General features: G+C 35.9%; 1 protein-coding gene across 1 annotated transcript in view; it reads left to right on the top strand.

Annotated features, from left to right (window-relative positions):
- LOC150085511 (protein argonaute-2-like) overlaps nucleotides 1–17,830 on the top strand; it is a 444,788-nt gene that overhangs the window by 343,389 nt on the left and 83,569 nt on the right. Inside the window, exon 16 of the mRNA XM_090373305.1 lies at nucleotides 15,384–15,578. Within this exon, the coding sequence (XP_090229431.1) occupies nucleotides 15,384–15,578 (195 nt within the window). The remainder of the gene's footprint in view (nucleotides 1–15,383; nucleotides 15,579–17,830) is intronic.

Here is a 17,830-nt window from a genome sequence, read left to right as displayed (position 1 = left end):
TCAGTTTTCACTCTTCTATTTCTCTCCTAAAATAATAACTTTCAAATGACTAGGACATACACAACCTCCTCTAATAAAAACAAAAGTGAAAATAAACTTTTGTAGTTTAGGAGAACTTCACTCCTGCAAGTGGTGGCGCTCACCCACTTGCAGAAGTGAAGTGAAGAAACTGCTGCACCCAGCCTGCTTCCTGCACAAATGCAGAAATGTACTAAGCCTGATTTGCTAATATTGAAAATGAAGATATGGGGTAATAAACTACATAGAGCACTTTCATCATGTCCCTGTTCATGGTTGCTGAACAGAAATGGAGTTTAGTGCTACTGGGCATGTCCTTGAAAAGTTTAAACCTGGGTGCAAAGCTTTTCACCCAGGATTAAACTTTTTTAACAAAAAAAAAAATTTACTTGCTAAACAGGAATTGTAATTATATATAATCAAGTTTTATTTATTTATTCATTTTTTTGTAATGTAAGAAAGAATTAATAGAATTAATTTTTTGCAAAAAAGTTTGTGTAGAATAATCTATGTTGTATAAATGTTAGCATAGTTTATAAGAATGTGAATTGACCTTTTCAAGGCTGTGTGATTAATTATAAGCATTGGGTGAGAGTTAAAAACTAAAAATACTTAAAACACTCCGCCCCAAATTGAGAAAGGGTATGCTCTCGCAAAATTATCTGGTTCTTTCAGATAAAATTTTAAAAAAATAATCAAAATGCTAAAAACTAACAGCTTCAGTATGTAAGGGGTATTTGAAAAGCTTCTGTACCATATTTCATTATTCGAAAATAAAATATGCACAATAAATAATATTAAATTACAAAACATTTATATGCATGTAACTCAATTTCCAGAGTAATATTGCAAATATTTTTATTCATTTTAAATTATTATTAGACAAACGTTTGGTGCTAAAAGCCTCAGACTATCGGGCTATGGAAAAACTCACAGCCATATAAGTTAGTGGAAATGTATCATCTATACATAGTAAGTTAACCAAACTTAATTTTAATGGCATCATTTCGTTACATCTCGTATTGTGAATGCCTTCACAATGAGTTTCCTCTTCAATTATAAGTAACGCTTTCCCCATGGACAAGGCTATTGTTAACTATTCTCAGTCTTCCAGATGACTCTTTCAGGGCTACCTGGCCCTTAATTGGCAGGTGGATAGGTATCCAGTGGTATAATGGCTAACAACCCAGTTATGAAACTTACTCGACAATATGAGAGATACCAAAGGATGTTTAGTAGTTAAAGACTTAATAAAAGTTCGGGGGTAAATGCCGCAGACTGCTGAAAAACTTACAAGCATAGAAGTTAATCATAATGGCATTGTTTCATTACATCTCATATTGTGAATGCCTTCAAAACAGGTTGCCTTTTTGGTTATACTTCAATTAAGTAACATTTCTCCAGTAGAGAACACTATTATTGCTATTGGCCCTTCACCGTAATAGTCTTCTCTAGTGGGGAAGCGTTACTTATTCAAAGTATAATCAGAGAGGCAACTTATTGTGAAGGCATTCACGATGTGAGGTGTAATGAAACGATACCATTATAATTAACGTTGGTTAACCTACTGTAGGCGCCTCCGTAGCCAGGTGGGAAGGAGCAGCAGTGCGTAGCACACGCTTCTTGATTAGACCGGGGTTCGAGCCCGTCACCACCAAATATGGAGGATGCGGAAAGGTCAGGGAATGACCACCGCATATCCCGGAGCAATATGGCCTTAGTTGCTAATGCTCCTAAAAACCAAACAACAAACAAACAAACTTAACCTACTGTGTGTAGTCAAGGTGCATTTGTACTAACTTATGTCTTAAGTTTTTCTTTAGTCTAAAGCTCTTAGCCCTGAACTTTTTATTAAGTCTTTAACTACTAACCACCATTTGGCATCTCTCGTATTGTGGAATTATTCTCACAACTGGGTTGTCAACTGTTATAACACTTGGTACCTACCCACCGACCAGTGAAGGCCAAATAGCCCTGAAACAATGGTTTGGGTGGTTGGGGACGCATTACTTATTCGAAGTATAACTGAAAAGGCATTCGCAACATGAGATGTAGTAGTAGTAGTAGTGGCATGTGATGCAAGAAAGCAAATGTATGAGCTTATGCAGCATCAGCCAACAAAAAAAAAAAAAAAAAAAAAATCACACCATTCCCTCCAAATGCCTGTCCAGTTCCTCCTTAAATTTATTTAACCTATCAACTTCCACAACGACAGATGGAAGTTTGTTCCAGCAATTAACCACCCGCTGGCTAAAGGCAAATTTCCGCACATCTATTCTACATCTATCTTTTCTTAATTTGAATTTATGCCCCCTTATATTCGTAATCTGAACAAGTGGAAGGATCCCATCAGAATTCAGCGTGCTGAACCCATTCAAGGCCTTATATACCTCAATCAGATCACTGCGCAGGTGCCTAGTCTCCAGCCACTGCAATTTGCAGAACTTAAGCCTCTCTTGGTAAGAGGATCCCTTCATTCTCCTCACCAATCTTGTTGCCCTTTTCTGTACACGCTCAAGTAAATCTACATCCTTCCTAAAATGAGGCCTCCAGACCTGTACGCAGTACTCAAGGCGTGGCCTGACCATTGCCTTATACAGAGGGATAATCACCTCCTTTTCCCTGCTAGCAAAATTCCTATATATCATTGACAAAACCCCATGACCTGCCCTGGCAGCCTGTCTGCATTGCTCAGAAAACTTCATATCTGCCTGCACAATTACTCCCAGGTCTTTTTCATTTTCTACCACCTTAAGTGTAGTACCACACGGTTGGTACGTTTCTCTGGGGTTACTTCTACCCATATGCAGTACTTTGCATTTGTCAAGGTTAAACTTCAGTTGCCACTTCTTAGCCCATCTGCCCAAATTATCTAGATCCTGTTGCAGTAGCACACTGCCATTACTGTCATTAACAACCCTGCCAACCTTTGTATCATCTGCAAACTTCAACATTAAGCCTGATATACCTTCATCAATATCATTGATAAATATACAAAAGAACAGAGGACCTAACACCGAACCCTGTGGGACTCCACTAATAACATTAGTCCAAGAAGAGCAGCACCCATTGATTACCACCCTCTGTCTTCTCGCACTTAACCATCCTTTTATCCATTGTAGCAACTTACCCTTAATACCATTCTGCTCCAATTTGTACAATAGTCTTCCATGCGCAACAGTGTCAAAAGCTTTCCTGAAATCCAAATATATGATATCAAAATTATTTTTTGCATCCAGTTCCTTTGTAACCACATCATAATATCCTATCAAATTTGTCAGACAAGACTTTCCCTTAACAAACCCATGCGTGTCTGAATTATTGCTACAGTCTTGTCTAGATGATCCTGCAATGCATCTTTAACCAGTGACTCCATTATTTTACCCGGAACAGAAGTTAAACTAACTGGTCTGTAATTAGTCGTGTCACCCTTCGATCCCCCTTTGTGAATTGGGGATACATTTGCACATCTCCAGTCCGTGGGGACCTCCCCTGAGTCCAAGGATGCTCTCATAATTATGGCTAAGGGTTTGCTTAGTTGCTTTGCTGCCTCCTTTAATATAACTGCATAGATCCCATCCGCCCCAGGTGCTTTTCTTACGTTTAACTTCAACAATTTCTCTTCCACTTTGCTCTCAGTTATTACAAAATCATTAAGTATCTTGCTACAATTTGATAACCTTCTGCCATTTTCACACCTTAATAATTCCTCACATGTGAATGTAGATGCAAAATACTCATTCAGTTTGTTTGCTATCTGAGCAGGACCATCAACAGTTGAACCATCGATGTCAAGGGGACCAATCAGATTCATCCCCTTCCTTTTAGAGTTTATATAAGTAAAGAAATCCTTGCTGTTTTTCTTAGCATCTTTTGCCAAGGATTTCTCGTAATCTGCCTTCGCCTGCCGAACCTCCTTTGTGACCTGATTACAGATTAACTTATATCTGCCATAGGATTCTGAGTCGCTTGATAATTTATATGCATCCCATGCATTTTTCTTCTCTGTTACGAGTCTCATTAGTTCATTTGACAACCATTTAGGCCTAAACCTTGAACAATAAATTTTTAATAGGTATGAAACTTTTAGTAGCTTCCACGATTAATTCCTTGAATGCTTCCCACTTAGAATTTACTGTTGGTAACATCGTCAGTTGATCCCATTGTACAGAATTTAAAAACTGTCGGAGACCAATGTACTCGCCTTTACGGAAGCAAAAACCCTTTCCTTTACCCCTGATGGTAATTAAATCTTTAAGTAAATCCCACGTCAGTACACTGTGATCACTGCCACCTAGTGGTTCTTTTATCTGCAAATTCCTAATACATGAATGATCACTGCTGATAACCAGATCAAGAGTATTACTTTCTCTGGTTGCCTCTCGAACATGCTGCTGCAGAAAACAATCATCCAATAAATCCACAAAAGTCTGACTAGTGTGTGAGTGCCCAACCCACAAGTTCCAGTCAATATCTGGGAGGTTAAAATCCCCCATTATAAGACATTCCGATTTATTTGCCCACTCTGTTTCTCTGTACAATTGTTCAATTTAGTCATTCAAGTCATTAGGCCTATAACACACTCCTACTCTTATTTTTGCTTTCACAGTGCTTATGTCACACCAAACTGACTCAACAGTGCACTGTTCATCTATATCAACTGGATGCACTTCTTTTGATTTTATGTTTTTATTTATTAACAGCATAACGCCTCCTCCCTTCCTATCCTGTCTATCCTTTCTGTACACATTGTGCTCCCCAAATTCCAGTTCGGCATTCCTTAGATCTACGTGACACCACGTCTCTGATATCCCAACAATATCCGCCTTTGATGTCTTGACCAACACTTCAAATTCATCAAATTTATTTACTATACTTCTAGCATTGGTATACATGCAAGTATACATGCACCTATTCTTATTCTTAGTTATTCTAACACATCCCATATACCCACCTGTTTCACGATGACTGCCATCCGTCCCTGAAACCCCCAACACCCCTCGCTCCAGGTCGCTACTTATTCTAATAGAAAATGTGCAAGAATCACCTTCACCTCTGCTTACGGCTACTGTTAACCTATTGTGATCACTGTCCTTGTATCCCCCCAAGCTATCAGTTTTCCGACCCACCTAACACTGCCTCGATAGCATCAGCAAATATTCTTGCACCCTTTTTGTTTAAGTGTATCCCATCCCTGTAGAAGCAGTGTCTCTCCTGTTAACAAGTACAGTCCAGGCTGAAAAAAATTCTATCCCTTGAGCCTTGCACAATCTTTCCAGGGCCGAATTGATCGACAAGGCTCTCATCGTATACTCCCTCCTATCGTGTCTGGGCAGAATTGCAGACACTTTCAAATTCAACCCTAATTCACGGCTTTTTTTCATCAGTGACCTGTACTTGTTAAGTAATTCATTATAATGTAATGAAACTATTCCATTATAATTATCTTTGGTTAAGTTATATGTGTGATTATTATTTAAGGATTAAAAAAAGTGTCTGCGAAAACCAGTAATTTCACTAAAAAAAAAAAAGAGAGCCATACAGTAATGAAATAATTTTTTTAAAGGGGCACTTTAAAGGAGGCAAACTTGCCTGGTATAATACAGTGATTGGCTATCATGTGGTACTCTGAAGAACTGAGCTTAATTCAAAGGTGACATAGTGTCACTAAAGGTGAAATCAAGTGTAAACGACCTGTGGCTGTCAACCACAGAAAATAATAATACTATTCATAATGTGATATTGAAACTTATCTCACTGGATTGCAATATGTAAAAAAGACACTAAGCATATCCTCCGAGAGATGTCATCATATTTTCCCCAAAGAATTGATTATGAACAAAAAAAAGTTTAGTGAAATGGGTACCAAGAGATTTGAATGAGACCAGAAGAGTGAGAGGGTGTGCAAATAGAATTTCTTATGAAATTTACTTAAGATTAAAACCAGTTTTTCAGCCTTCTATAAAAAGGGAGCTATACAGTAATAAAATAATTTTTTTAAAAAAAAGGCTGTCTCGGGAGGTAAACTTGCCTGGTATAATGTGATGACTGGCCATCATATGGTACCAATTCAAGAATTGGTGACTATGGATGAAACTTGGGTTCGTTACTATGATTTGCAGACCAAACAAAAGTCCTTGGAGTGCCATCATGAAGAACCTCCTCACCGCAAGAAGTTATGAAGGAACCAAGGTGATAGATCTATTATGAATGAATATTATTCTTCCTTGTTGCTAAAATTTCATTCGCCTATCAACACTCTCAGTCACGACAGATAACCATGGAGGCAATCAGCAATTTAGGTATGAATTATCACGCACATCCTGTTTTCCAGATAGGTTTCCTGCAGTGGGGGGGGGTCGAGTCTAATGCCTGTAAACTACCACCTTTTTTGAGAATGTGTGTTATAAGGAAATTGTAGGATATATGTAAGTATCAGAAATTATTTGTTCTGAAATAAAATTTAAATGTTTTAAGCATTTAGATTTCCTATCTTTCCCTTGCCTGTAGTATTAAAATAATGTTCTATAATTGAAAATAATAAAACTCAAACTACTTAAAAATGTTTAAGCTTATATTTGGTCGGTGCCTCCGTAGCCAGGTGGGAAGGAGCAGCAGTGCGTAGCACACGCTTCTTGATTAGACCGTGGTTCGAGCCTATCAACACCAAATACAAAGGATGCGGAAAGGTCAGGGAATGACCACTGCATATCCCGGAGCAATATGGCTTTAGTTGCTAATGCTCTTGAAAACCAAATAACTAACAAACAACAAGCTTATATTTGGTCAGTATTTATTTATTTAACTTATTTTATTTAATAAAGCAGTGGACAAAAGTTAAAACCATCCTCTGACATTTTTAAAAATGTATAAAAGGTCCCTAAAAGGTTGGAGAGCACTGCCCCACAGATTACCTCTTTTTTGAACTGGAGAAGGGGGAGACAGCTATTAAAGGCTGATGCTTTGGAACAACTAATATTCATGCAGTTGAGCAGTTGTTAGAGGACTGAAACCTGGTTCTATGTAAAGGACCTAAAGAATATGAGGGACTGTTGCATCAATCATGTAACTATTACTTATTTAATGAATTAGTTAAATGAAAGTTAACTGACTTCTAAATTGCTTCATTTTTTTCTGTAGGCCAGAGATATCTGTTGTAATGGCTTTAATGTCATGTTCAGCTGGAAATGAACAGAATCTTAAGGTGTCATAGGAGAAAAGGAAACACCATAGTGCCCATAATACAGCTATTAATTTTATTACTGGGGGGATTATGGGGTGAAAGATGGTGGGGAGGCAAAATGAGATATAATGAAGTTTAATTTTATATGAATTCCATATTGGTGAAAGAATCAGTACCACTCGTAGGTTGCTAATTTATAAGATTTTTCTTACTAAAATTTGGGCAAAGTTGCATTTTAACAACTCCCTAAAATTCTCTGTGCACAAATATAGAGTTGTGTCAATGGTGTGAAAGGTGTCTGTGATGAAGTACTATTAAATTTCATTGGTGGTAATGGGCTCTTTATGTCGACTAGATCTAGTGCATAACAGAAAGCCCTGTTGATATGAAATCGGATAAAAGATTATAATTCCAGTGTATAAGTAGTATTTTTATTTGTGTCTTGTATTTTATAATTTTGCTATCTGTATAATTATTAAGCAGGAATACTGAATCCTAATTTCAGTTCTTCAAAAAAAAAAAAAAAAACTTGAGCCAACTACTAACCAGCAGTTATATGGTAAAATGACCTTCAAGTTATAAGTAAGGAGCTATGATTTTAGTGTTAATTCTATTACTGGGGGGTTGTGGAAAAGTGTTGTGTCTGTTATGCAGTGTGCCAGTTATAGTTTAAAATCACTGGCATATTGTCTGCATATGAGATGCCAAACTTGAAGCTCGAGGGCATAGCATTTCAAATGATTTTTGCTGAGATTAAAATAGATTTAAGCAAGGGTAAAGGAGGGATAAATTCCTGATAACATGCAGATTTTTTGCTGTTTAAAATATTTGATAGTCAGTAATACCATTAGGTGTGAGTTTGGTTGTGGAACTTAAGAGTGTGATCATGAATTAATAATTTACATAACCAATCAATATAATTGAATATCCCAAATCCAGCAGTCCAGAATCTGGCAAAACCTGAAAATCAGAACATCTAGTTAGTATTAGTGTATTATTGGTGGCAAATGATTTAAGAAAGCAACCTTACAGCATCAGCCAAAAAAAAAAAAAAACCCTTCCCACATCACCTGTCCATTCCCTATAATAGTTTTATATTGATTGTACATATTGGTACTAATGATATTAAGAATAGGTGATCTGAGGAGTTGCTTAACAGAGCAGTGCGGGTTGGAAAACTGTTAATTTGAAGGGATACATAAACTAATAATTTAACAGATCGACAAGCAAAACAGAAATTAATTCTAATGCTCCTTCTAATGGGTCATGCAGCAACCTGTAAAACAAAGTGTGGGGGATTACAATGCCTGCTGGAGAGGCCCTAATGGGAGAAATATGGTCTGTGTTAGTATTATTAAGGCCAAACATGGGTGCAGCTGCAGATTAATGCATACACTCATCAACTACTTTTCCTTATCCTTAGTTAAGACACATAAAATTGATGTTAGCCTTCATTTACCCATATCCATGATCTCGCTTGGGCCCCCTCCCTTCAACTTTTCCCTCTGTTTTGACTTCTGAGTATTTCATTCAAACATCTCTCTCACCCGCCCTTCTCAAAACCTCTTTCTCTTCATTTCTCACTTTATCTGTTGATCCCATTTTCCATCCTCCTCCGTATCTTTTGTTTTTCAATATCCATTTCTCTGCTCAATATAGTATCTCACTCCATACTAGACATCATACTAATTATTTCCTTAAACCAAATCCTTGTCTTCCACATAATATTCTTCATTTTTTGAAAGCTTTTTTAACTCTTACTCCTCTTACTGCCTTATTCTTCTTCCACTGTTACACTTTCCAAAAATATCTATACTTGCTCACCTCTTCTATTCCCTCACCTCCTATTTCATTTCAGTGTTTAAATTGCACCTTTCTCTTCCTACTCTCATAAATGTCTTCTTAATATTTATTCTTATCAAGTTTCCTGTAGCCTGTTAATCAAAATTCTAGTATTATAATAAGTAAATTCGATGAATTTGAAGTACTGGTTAAGATATAGAATGTAGTTGTTGTTGGAATATCATAAAAATGGTAATGTGTATAGAAAGGACAAACAAGACAGGAGGGAAGGAGTTATGCTTTCGGTTAAGAAGCACAGAGAATCAAGGAGCTACTCAATTCACCTGGGTAGTCAGTGTAATGTTGGGCCAGTTTGGCATGACAAGTTCTGGGAAAACAAAAATGAAAGTGGCCATCTATTAATCAGCCAGAAAAAAAACAGCATCAGCCAGAAAAAAAAAATAAATAAATAAAATAACTAATAGGCCAAATAATTGCAATAAGTATAACGAACAACTACAAAGAGACAAAAATAATGGGCCAGTAAATCAGAATGTCTTATAAAGGAAGATTTTGACTTTACAGATGGTGATCGAAACTTTGTGGGGCAGTCACTCACATAGTAGCAGAACTTTTCTGAATTTATTGCATGACTGCTGTCTACACTAGCATGTCAGAGAGGCAACTTTCTGTCAAAGAGAAAGGAGTAGTCTTCATCTGATTGTCAGCATTGGCTCTTCATGCATTAAAAATCTCCAGATAATAGGGGGCAGTGATAATAATCTGTTGATGTGAGATATACTTAAAGCTCTAACTATTGTTGTGGGTAAAGGGGAGGAATGTTGCTTTTGTAAAAGTGACTACAATGGTTTTAGACAGTTTTTAGATTATTTTCAGTGGAGCGAACTAGTGATGTTACCAACTGCAAATTCTAAATGGGAGTGTAATTCTGAGCTATATCCCATTATGGTGATCTTTTGTGATTTAAAAAAAAAAAAAAAAAAAAAAATCATCCAATTGAAAGCAGCATTGTGATGTAACTCTGTAGGGTACAACATTAAGCATCTCCTTCTGAACAACCTGAAAACAGTGTGGGATGCCTTTAAAAAACTGCCTGATACTTAGTGTTGATAATGCACCTGTTATGGTAGGCCTAAAAAGTGCAGTATCAAGGCTATTAAAAGAAGAGATTAAGCATTTGATGGCTGTCCTTATCTAATTAATTTTTTTACTGAAAAAGGAGCTGTATGCATTCCTGTGAAAGTGCGTAAATATTTATTGAAATTTACTAGAAAGAAGTACTAAAAGGAAAGATAGAGTTAAACAATTTTAACTGATGCATGCTACTAAGATAAAAAAGATTTTGAAGCATGTGTGTGTATGTGTTGACTGTCTTTGGTTAAATGTTTATACTGATAGAACAGTGGCTCCTTTTAACAAAAAAACTATTTAAAACACTTTTCAGAGTTACAAAATTGAAGTTCAACAAGCAATCACCAGTGAGCAGTACTGATTCATGATCCAAAAGTTTTGAAAGAAGATTAATTGGTAAAGCAATCCTAAACAAGCCAAGTAATGTGTTAATTCTAGGCATGTTATCCTTCTACCTAATTGTACCTCTCATCTATGTACTGATGTCAGTACTCCCAGATATGTTGAAGGATTTTTAGTAGTAGTAATAGTAAGAAATGATGCAAGAAAGCTTGCTTATACACCATTGGCAAAAGAAAAAAAAAGAAAAAGCAACAACAATATACTACACTCTTCCACAACACCAGATGATAATATATTCCATCAATCAGTTATTCTCTGGGTAAAAGCAAATTTTTGCACATCTATCCTGTAGCCATCCATTTTCAATTTGAATTTATGACCCCTTTTGTGCATTCTCATAAAGAGTGAGAATACGATCATAATTAAGTTTACTTAATCCATTTAAAGCCGTAAACACTTCAGTCAGGTCTACTACAGTTGCCTAGTTTTCAAGCAGTGCAGTTTGAAGAAATAATGTCTTTTGTGGTAGGAGAAACCTTTGTGTTCTTGACTAATCTGGTTGCTCTTCTCTATACAATTTTCTTAAATCATCTTGAGTGCCATACAAGTCTTCCAGACTAGTTTGTATCTACTATAGGCATCTGTGTCGCCTGACAATTTATGTGCATCCCGTGCATTTTTCTTCTCTGCCACGAGTCTCATTAGTTCATCTACATCCATTTGGGCCTAAACCTAGAGCGGTATTTCTTAGTTGGAACAAAAAGCCTAGTAACTTCCAAATTTACTTCCTTAAATGCTTCCCAGTTAGAATTTGCTGTTGGTACATCATCAGTTGGTCCCACTGTATAGAACCTAAAAAATCTCTGAGTCCACTGTAGTTGCCTTTATGAAAGCAAAAACCCCTCCCTTTACCCCTGATGGTAGTTACATCTTTAAGTAAATTCCACATCAGTACGCTGTGATTCCTTTATCTGTAAATTCTTAATGTGTGAATAATCACTGCTGATAATCAGATCAAGAATTTTACTCCCTCTTGTTGCCTCTAACATGCTGCTGTAGAAAACAATCATCCAGTAAATTCACAAAAGCTTTGCTAGTGCGAGTGACCGATCCACAAGTTCCAGTCTGTATCTGGGAAGTTAAAATTTCCCATTATAAGACACTCTGATTTACTGGCCCACTCTATTTCTCTGTATAATTGTTTATTGTACTCATCAGAGTCATTAACCTATAACAAAATCCTACCCTCCTTTTGCTTTCCCAGTGCTTATGTCACACCAAACTGACTCAACATTGAACTGTCCATCTATGTCAACTGGATGCACTTATTTAGATTTTATGTGTCTTAACTAACAGCATAACCCCTCCTCCCTTCATATCCTGTCCATCCTATCTGTACACATTGTACTCCTCAAATTCCAATTCTCCATCCCTTATATCTGAGTGACACCATGTCTCTGTTATCCCAACAATATCCACCTTGGATGTCTTAACCAGCGCTTCAAATTTATGAAATTTATTTACTATACTCCTAGCATTGGTGTACATGCAAGTATACATGCACCTGTTCTTACTCTCAATTACTGTAAAAAAAACCCGTGTATTTACTTGTTTCATGACCCCCCCCCCCCTCATCTGGATTTCCGGGCTGCTGCCATTCCAATAGAAGCAGTGCAAGAATCCTTTCCACCATTTACTTAACAAGTACAGTTCAACGTTGGAAGGGGGGAAAAAGTCGCAAGTTTGGGTTAAATTTGAAAGTGTCTGCAGTTCTTCCCAGACACAATAGGAGGGAGTATATGATGAGAGCCTTGTCAATCATCTTGGCCCTGGAGGGATTGTGCAACGCTAATGGGGTAGGATTTTTTTCAACGTGGACTGTGCTTGCTAGCAGGAGAGAGTGCTTCTGCAGGGATGGGATACACTTAAATAGAATGGTTGCAAGAATATTTGCTGATGCTATCAGGGCAGTGATAAGTGGGTTGGAAAACTGCTAGCTTGGGTGGGGGGGGGATTCACAGACATAAAAATTAACAGTAGTCACAGGCAAAGGCAAAAGTGATTCTTGCACTGCTTCTATTGTACTGAGCAGCAGCTTAGGGAGCAAGTTGCTGGGGATTTCAAGAGCTGCTGAGAGTCATCATGTAACAAGTAAATACATGGGCTGTGTTAGGGTAACTAAGAGTAAGAACAGATGCATGTATACTTGCATGTACACCAATGCTAGAAGAACAGTAAATAAATTTGAAGTGCTGATCAAGACATCAAAGGCAGATATTCTTGGGATATCAGAGACATGGTGCCACACAGATATAGGTAGTGCAGAAGTGGAATTTGAGGGATACAATGTGAACAGAAAGGACAGACAGGGTAGGAAGGGAGGAGGTGTTATGTTGTTAGGTAAGAAACACATAAAAACTAAGGAACTAAGCAGTGTTCAGTCAGTTTGGTGTGGCATAAACACTGGGAAAGGGAAAATGAGAGTAGGAGTGTGTTGTAGGCCTGACTCTGATGAGTACAATTAACACTTGTGCAGAGAAATAGAGTGGGCCAGTAAATCAGAATGTCTTCTAATGGGGGATTTTAACTTTCCTGATATTGACTGGAACTTGTGGGTTGGACACTCGCACACCAGCAAGACTTTTGTGGATTTATTGGAGGATTGTTTTCAACAGCAACATGTTCGAGGGGCAACCAGAGGGAGTAATACTCTTGATCTGGTTATCAACAGTGATTATTCATGCATTAAGAATTTGCAGATAAGGAACCACTAGGTGACAGTGATCACAGTGCACTAAAGTTGGATTTACTTAAAGATGTCACTACCATCAAGTGTAAAGGGAGGGGATTTTGTTTTCGTAAAGGTGACCAGAGTAGTCTAAGAAAGTTTTTAAATTCTAAATGGGAAACATTCAGGGAATTAATCTTGGAAGCTACTATGCTTTTCATATCAACTAAGAAATACTGCTCAAGATTTAGACCTAAATGGATGTCAGATGAATTAATGAGGCTCGTGGCAGAGAAGAAAAATGAGTGAGATGCACATAAATTATCAGGCGACACAGAAGCCTATGGCAGATATAAGCTAGTCTGTAATTGAGTTACAAAGGAGATTAGGCAAGTGAAGGCTGATTATGAGAAATCTTTGGCAAAGGATGCAAAGAAAACAGCAGTCTTCTTATGTAAACTCTAGAGGGAAGTGGATGAATCAGATTGGTCCACTTGATTGATCGTGGTTAGACTATTGATGATCCTGCTTAGATAGATGAGAAACTGAATGAGTATTTTGCATCTACATTCACACATGAGGAATTCTATAAGGAAGGTAAGGGCAGAAGTTAACTAAACTCTAATAGGGAGCTAAACGATTTTGTAATAATGGAGTGTAAAGTGGAGGAGAAATTGTTGAAGTTAAACTTAAAAATGGCTCCTGGGGTAGATAAAATCTATCCAGGCATATTGAAGGAAGTAGCAAGCTTAGTAACTTAGTAAAAAGCTTAGTAACTTTATGATTGCTATCTTGAGTGCCTCCTCTTTAGGATTTGCAGCTGGTAACATCATCTGTTGGTTCCACTGAAAGGAATTTAAAAATTAAGAGTATTGTAGTTGCCATCATGAAAGCAAAACCCTCCTCCCTTATCCTTTATCCTTAAGTAACTCACACATCAATATATTGTGATCATTGCCACCTAGTAAGTTTCTTTAGCTGGATATTCTTAATGATGAGGCTGCCAATGCACCATTAAAAACCAAACCAACCAACCAATCTTAATGATGAGGAGTCATTACTGATAATCAGATCAAGTGTATTGCTTTCTCTTGTTGCCTCTCTAACATTCTGTTGCTGTGTGATTGACCAACCCCCAAGTTCCCATCAGTATCTGAAAAGTTAAAATCCTCTTGTATAAGACAGTCTTGATCTATTGGCCAATCTGTTTGTCTCTACAGTTGTTCATTATATTCATCACATTCATTATGTCTATAACACACTCCTCTCATTATAGCGTTCTCAGTGCTGTCACACCAAACTCACTCAGCATTGCACTGTCCACACACATCATCTGGGTACGCTGCCTTAGGATCTATGTGCTTCATAAGTGAAAATTTATTATGTTGACAATAATGTACTGTTTGTAGTGGTTAAAATCAAATTATTTATCTTTTATGAACCTGAATTTAGTTTGTTACTCCAAATATTTCTCTTTGATTCTTTCTTGATTTCTGCAATGATTCAAAATGAACTGACTTTTCAAAAGCAACCAGTAACCTTTTTCTGCTAGTACCGCAATCCCCAGGGAGTGAAAGAGAAACATAAAGTAAGGAAAGGATCAGTGTGACTACTTTGTCATATTCTCTCTCTCTCTCTCTCTCTCTCTCTAAGGCCAAATAAAGATGTAAAGAGTAATTTGTCAATGATTCTTGGCTTGGTCTTTTTTAACTTCCATGCATATTTCATGGGGATTTTGCACATTTTATATGGAGCTTTTTGGTCTAATCCATGATGCTTATTAATCTTGGATACAAGTGCTGTTAACTGGATGTAGAGATTTGCATTATACTCTCCCTTCTTCAAATGCATGAAGGCGGAAAGGGAAAAAAAATAATGTCCTGACCTCATGATTTCCAACCCAGAGAGCTTGTTTTTTTTTTTTTTTTTTTTTACAGGATTTTGTACATAGATATGTGGATTAACTTATAAAATGTAAATCATTATTTAACTATAGTGACCCACATGGATGAATATGCACTTCTAAATAAGCCTTATGCCCTTAGTTAATAATCACAGATACATATTTTTTGTTGTCAGAAAAAATAAATAAAGATGGATGGACTAAGTATATTTTTTCTATGTTAAAAATTTATTTGTTAAACTTACATAAAGCATAATTTCAAAATTCATTTTTAGGTGGTAGGCAGTATGGATGCTCATCCTAGCAGATATGCAGCTACAGTTAGGGTCCAGCAGCACAGACAGGAAATAATTCAAGACCTCTCTTCTATGGTTAAAGAGTTGTTGATACAGTTTTATAAATCAACACGATTCAAACCAAATAGGATAATTTTCTATAGAGATGGTGTTTCAGAGGGCCAGTTTCACCAGGTGGTAATGCAGCACAAGGCTTTTCTTCTTTACATACTGTATATTTCTTCCTGTTGATGACAGGCTGAAGTTAAATTATGTTTAATATCTAAATAAATTACTTTATTTTCTGCATGTTTGTGGATAAAAAATTGCAATATTTCAAAACTGATTTTCTTCAAAGTTATATTCTCTATTCAAATAAACACTGAAATATACAGCATTTTCAAATGAAAATTTTAATATAAAAATTAATTTGACTATTAATGTTCAAGACTACATTCTTCTTTCCCATTTTTGCAAAACTGGTGGTTTTGAAGATAAGCATACCAACTTCTTCCACCATCAGTTTGTTAAAAAAAAAAAAAAAAAAAAAATCAGAAACTTGATGTTTTAATTTTTAAAAACATAAATATATATGTCTGATGCAATATGTTTTTTTTTTTTTTTTTTTTTTTTTTGATATTCCCCATCTTGAAATATATGTTTTTAATTCTTTGACTTCAGACCTTTCTACACCTGACAGCTTTGGCAGATCACCTTACAGGATCCTCTCAAAAATAATGCTCCAAAGTTCCTTAACTGATGATTAAAAATCTGAAAATTTTTTCAAGCTTCCTAAATATAGACAAACTTTTTACTCGAATATTTTTGAAACAATTTTTAACAGTTTTTGAAGTATTAAAAATCACAAGAATCTGTTGGTGGGTCATCTGACATGTTCAAATAGATGCCTCTTTGCTTGAAGAGTAGCATTGGACCAGACAGATACCGATGCTGTTATGAAATTTTAACAATGAGAACCACCATATTTTCTCAAGATACCTGCTACTCTATAGATAGCTAGCTACATATGAAGTTTTGAATCACAACATTTGTTTATATGTCAAGATTATTTGCTTTCCCGCTAATTCTATAAATATCTAGACTTAGATGGGTTGTTTTTGAAAGATTTCTTATTGTTTTGGCATAAGGAAGATGAGAACATGAAACATGATAATCACTCAAGTAAGTCAGCATCTTGATATATCAACTACTTGGAAGGTATGAGCATATGTAATTTTCAAATATTCCATATTTTGTGCGTGTGGTGTTTATAAAATATATATATATATATATATATATTTCTGCTTATTATATATATATACATAATGAGCAGAAATATGTACACATTTGAAATTTTACATACTCCATTGAACATAATGCTGAACTTTTACACTATGTATGTCTGCCTGTAAATTTTAAACTGTTCTTTTATGAAAATACTTACTTTTACTACCGATGTGTAATGCATGTGCATTAAGGCTTGTTTTTTAAGTTGTTTTCTTTTTTGAGCATACTTAATCTGAATTTACTGATATCTGGATATTAATTTCATCCTCACTTGCAGTCTGTTTCTTCATCAAGTAAGGATTCCTCTTCACTCACTCCTAATTGTATAATAAAATTTTCTATCAGTAAGAGGCTGTTGATCCATATACAGTCAGACCTCTATATAATGAAATCGATTGTTTGCTTGAAAAAATTCATTAAACAGAAATTTTGTTATAAAGAAATGTGACCTTTTTGACAGTGAAAATTATTGTAGTATTTTTCATTGATGAAAAGGTCATATTGTTCAACATTCAGAAATATAGTAAAAGCTTGGGAAATAAATCAATAAGGAAATTAATAAATTTTCTAACATTTTAAAACAATTAATTTATTAATGCATGACTACTTACATGATGTGCACAATACATTAGTACACTTTTAAGAATTATTTCATAAAATATTTGGTTATTTTTTGTTGTACACTGGATTTTACTGTATGACGTTTCAAAGGAGTAAGTTATTAGAGTTTTACTACAACAAAAAATCTTGAATGACAAGTGAAATTTTTTAACAGTGGATTTTAAATTTCAATAGAAAGATGATGAAAGAAGACAGAAAAATAGTGTTATTCATAAAAATATTTGCATTTGTTTAAACAAGCAAATATATTTTCTGGTACATTTTCTTCATACTGAAGGCCTCAATGCAGAGTTTCAAATACTGCCACCATTTCATATTTGGAAGGTTTAATGTTGTCTCATTGCCTTTCTTCCCCTCGTTTTCATCCAACTCATCATCGATTTCTTTAAATACTCTCCAAAATGTTGGAATCACTTGGAATTCGGCTATTATGACATCATTATCAACTGCTAAAAATTCGTTGATTTCTCTACTGATCAAACCTTGGAATTCTTCCCAAGATTGCTCAAAATCATGTAGTAGTTCATCACTGTTAATTG

Source organism: Mastigoproctus giganteus, chromosome 5 (assembly GCF_048544385.1).
Source record: "Mastigoproctus giganteus isolate SK-2022 chromosome 5, ASM4854438v1, whole genome shotgun sequence".
Classification (NCBI taxonomy): Eukaryota; Metazoa; Arthropoda; class Arachnida; order Uropygi; family Thelyphonidae; genus Mastigoproctus; species Mastigoproctus giganteus.
The sequence above is the reverse complement of the archived record's forward strand: the minus strand, read 5'-3'. Positions and strand labels throughout refer to the sequence as shown.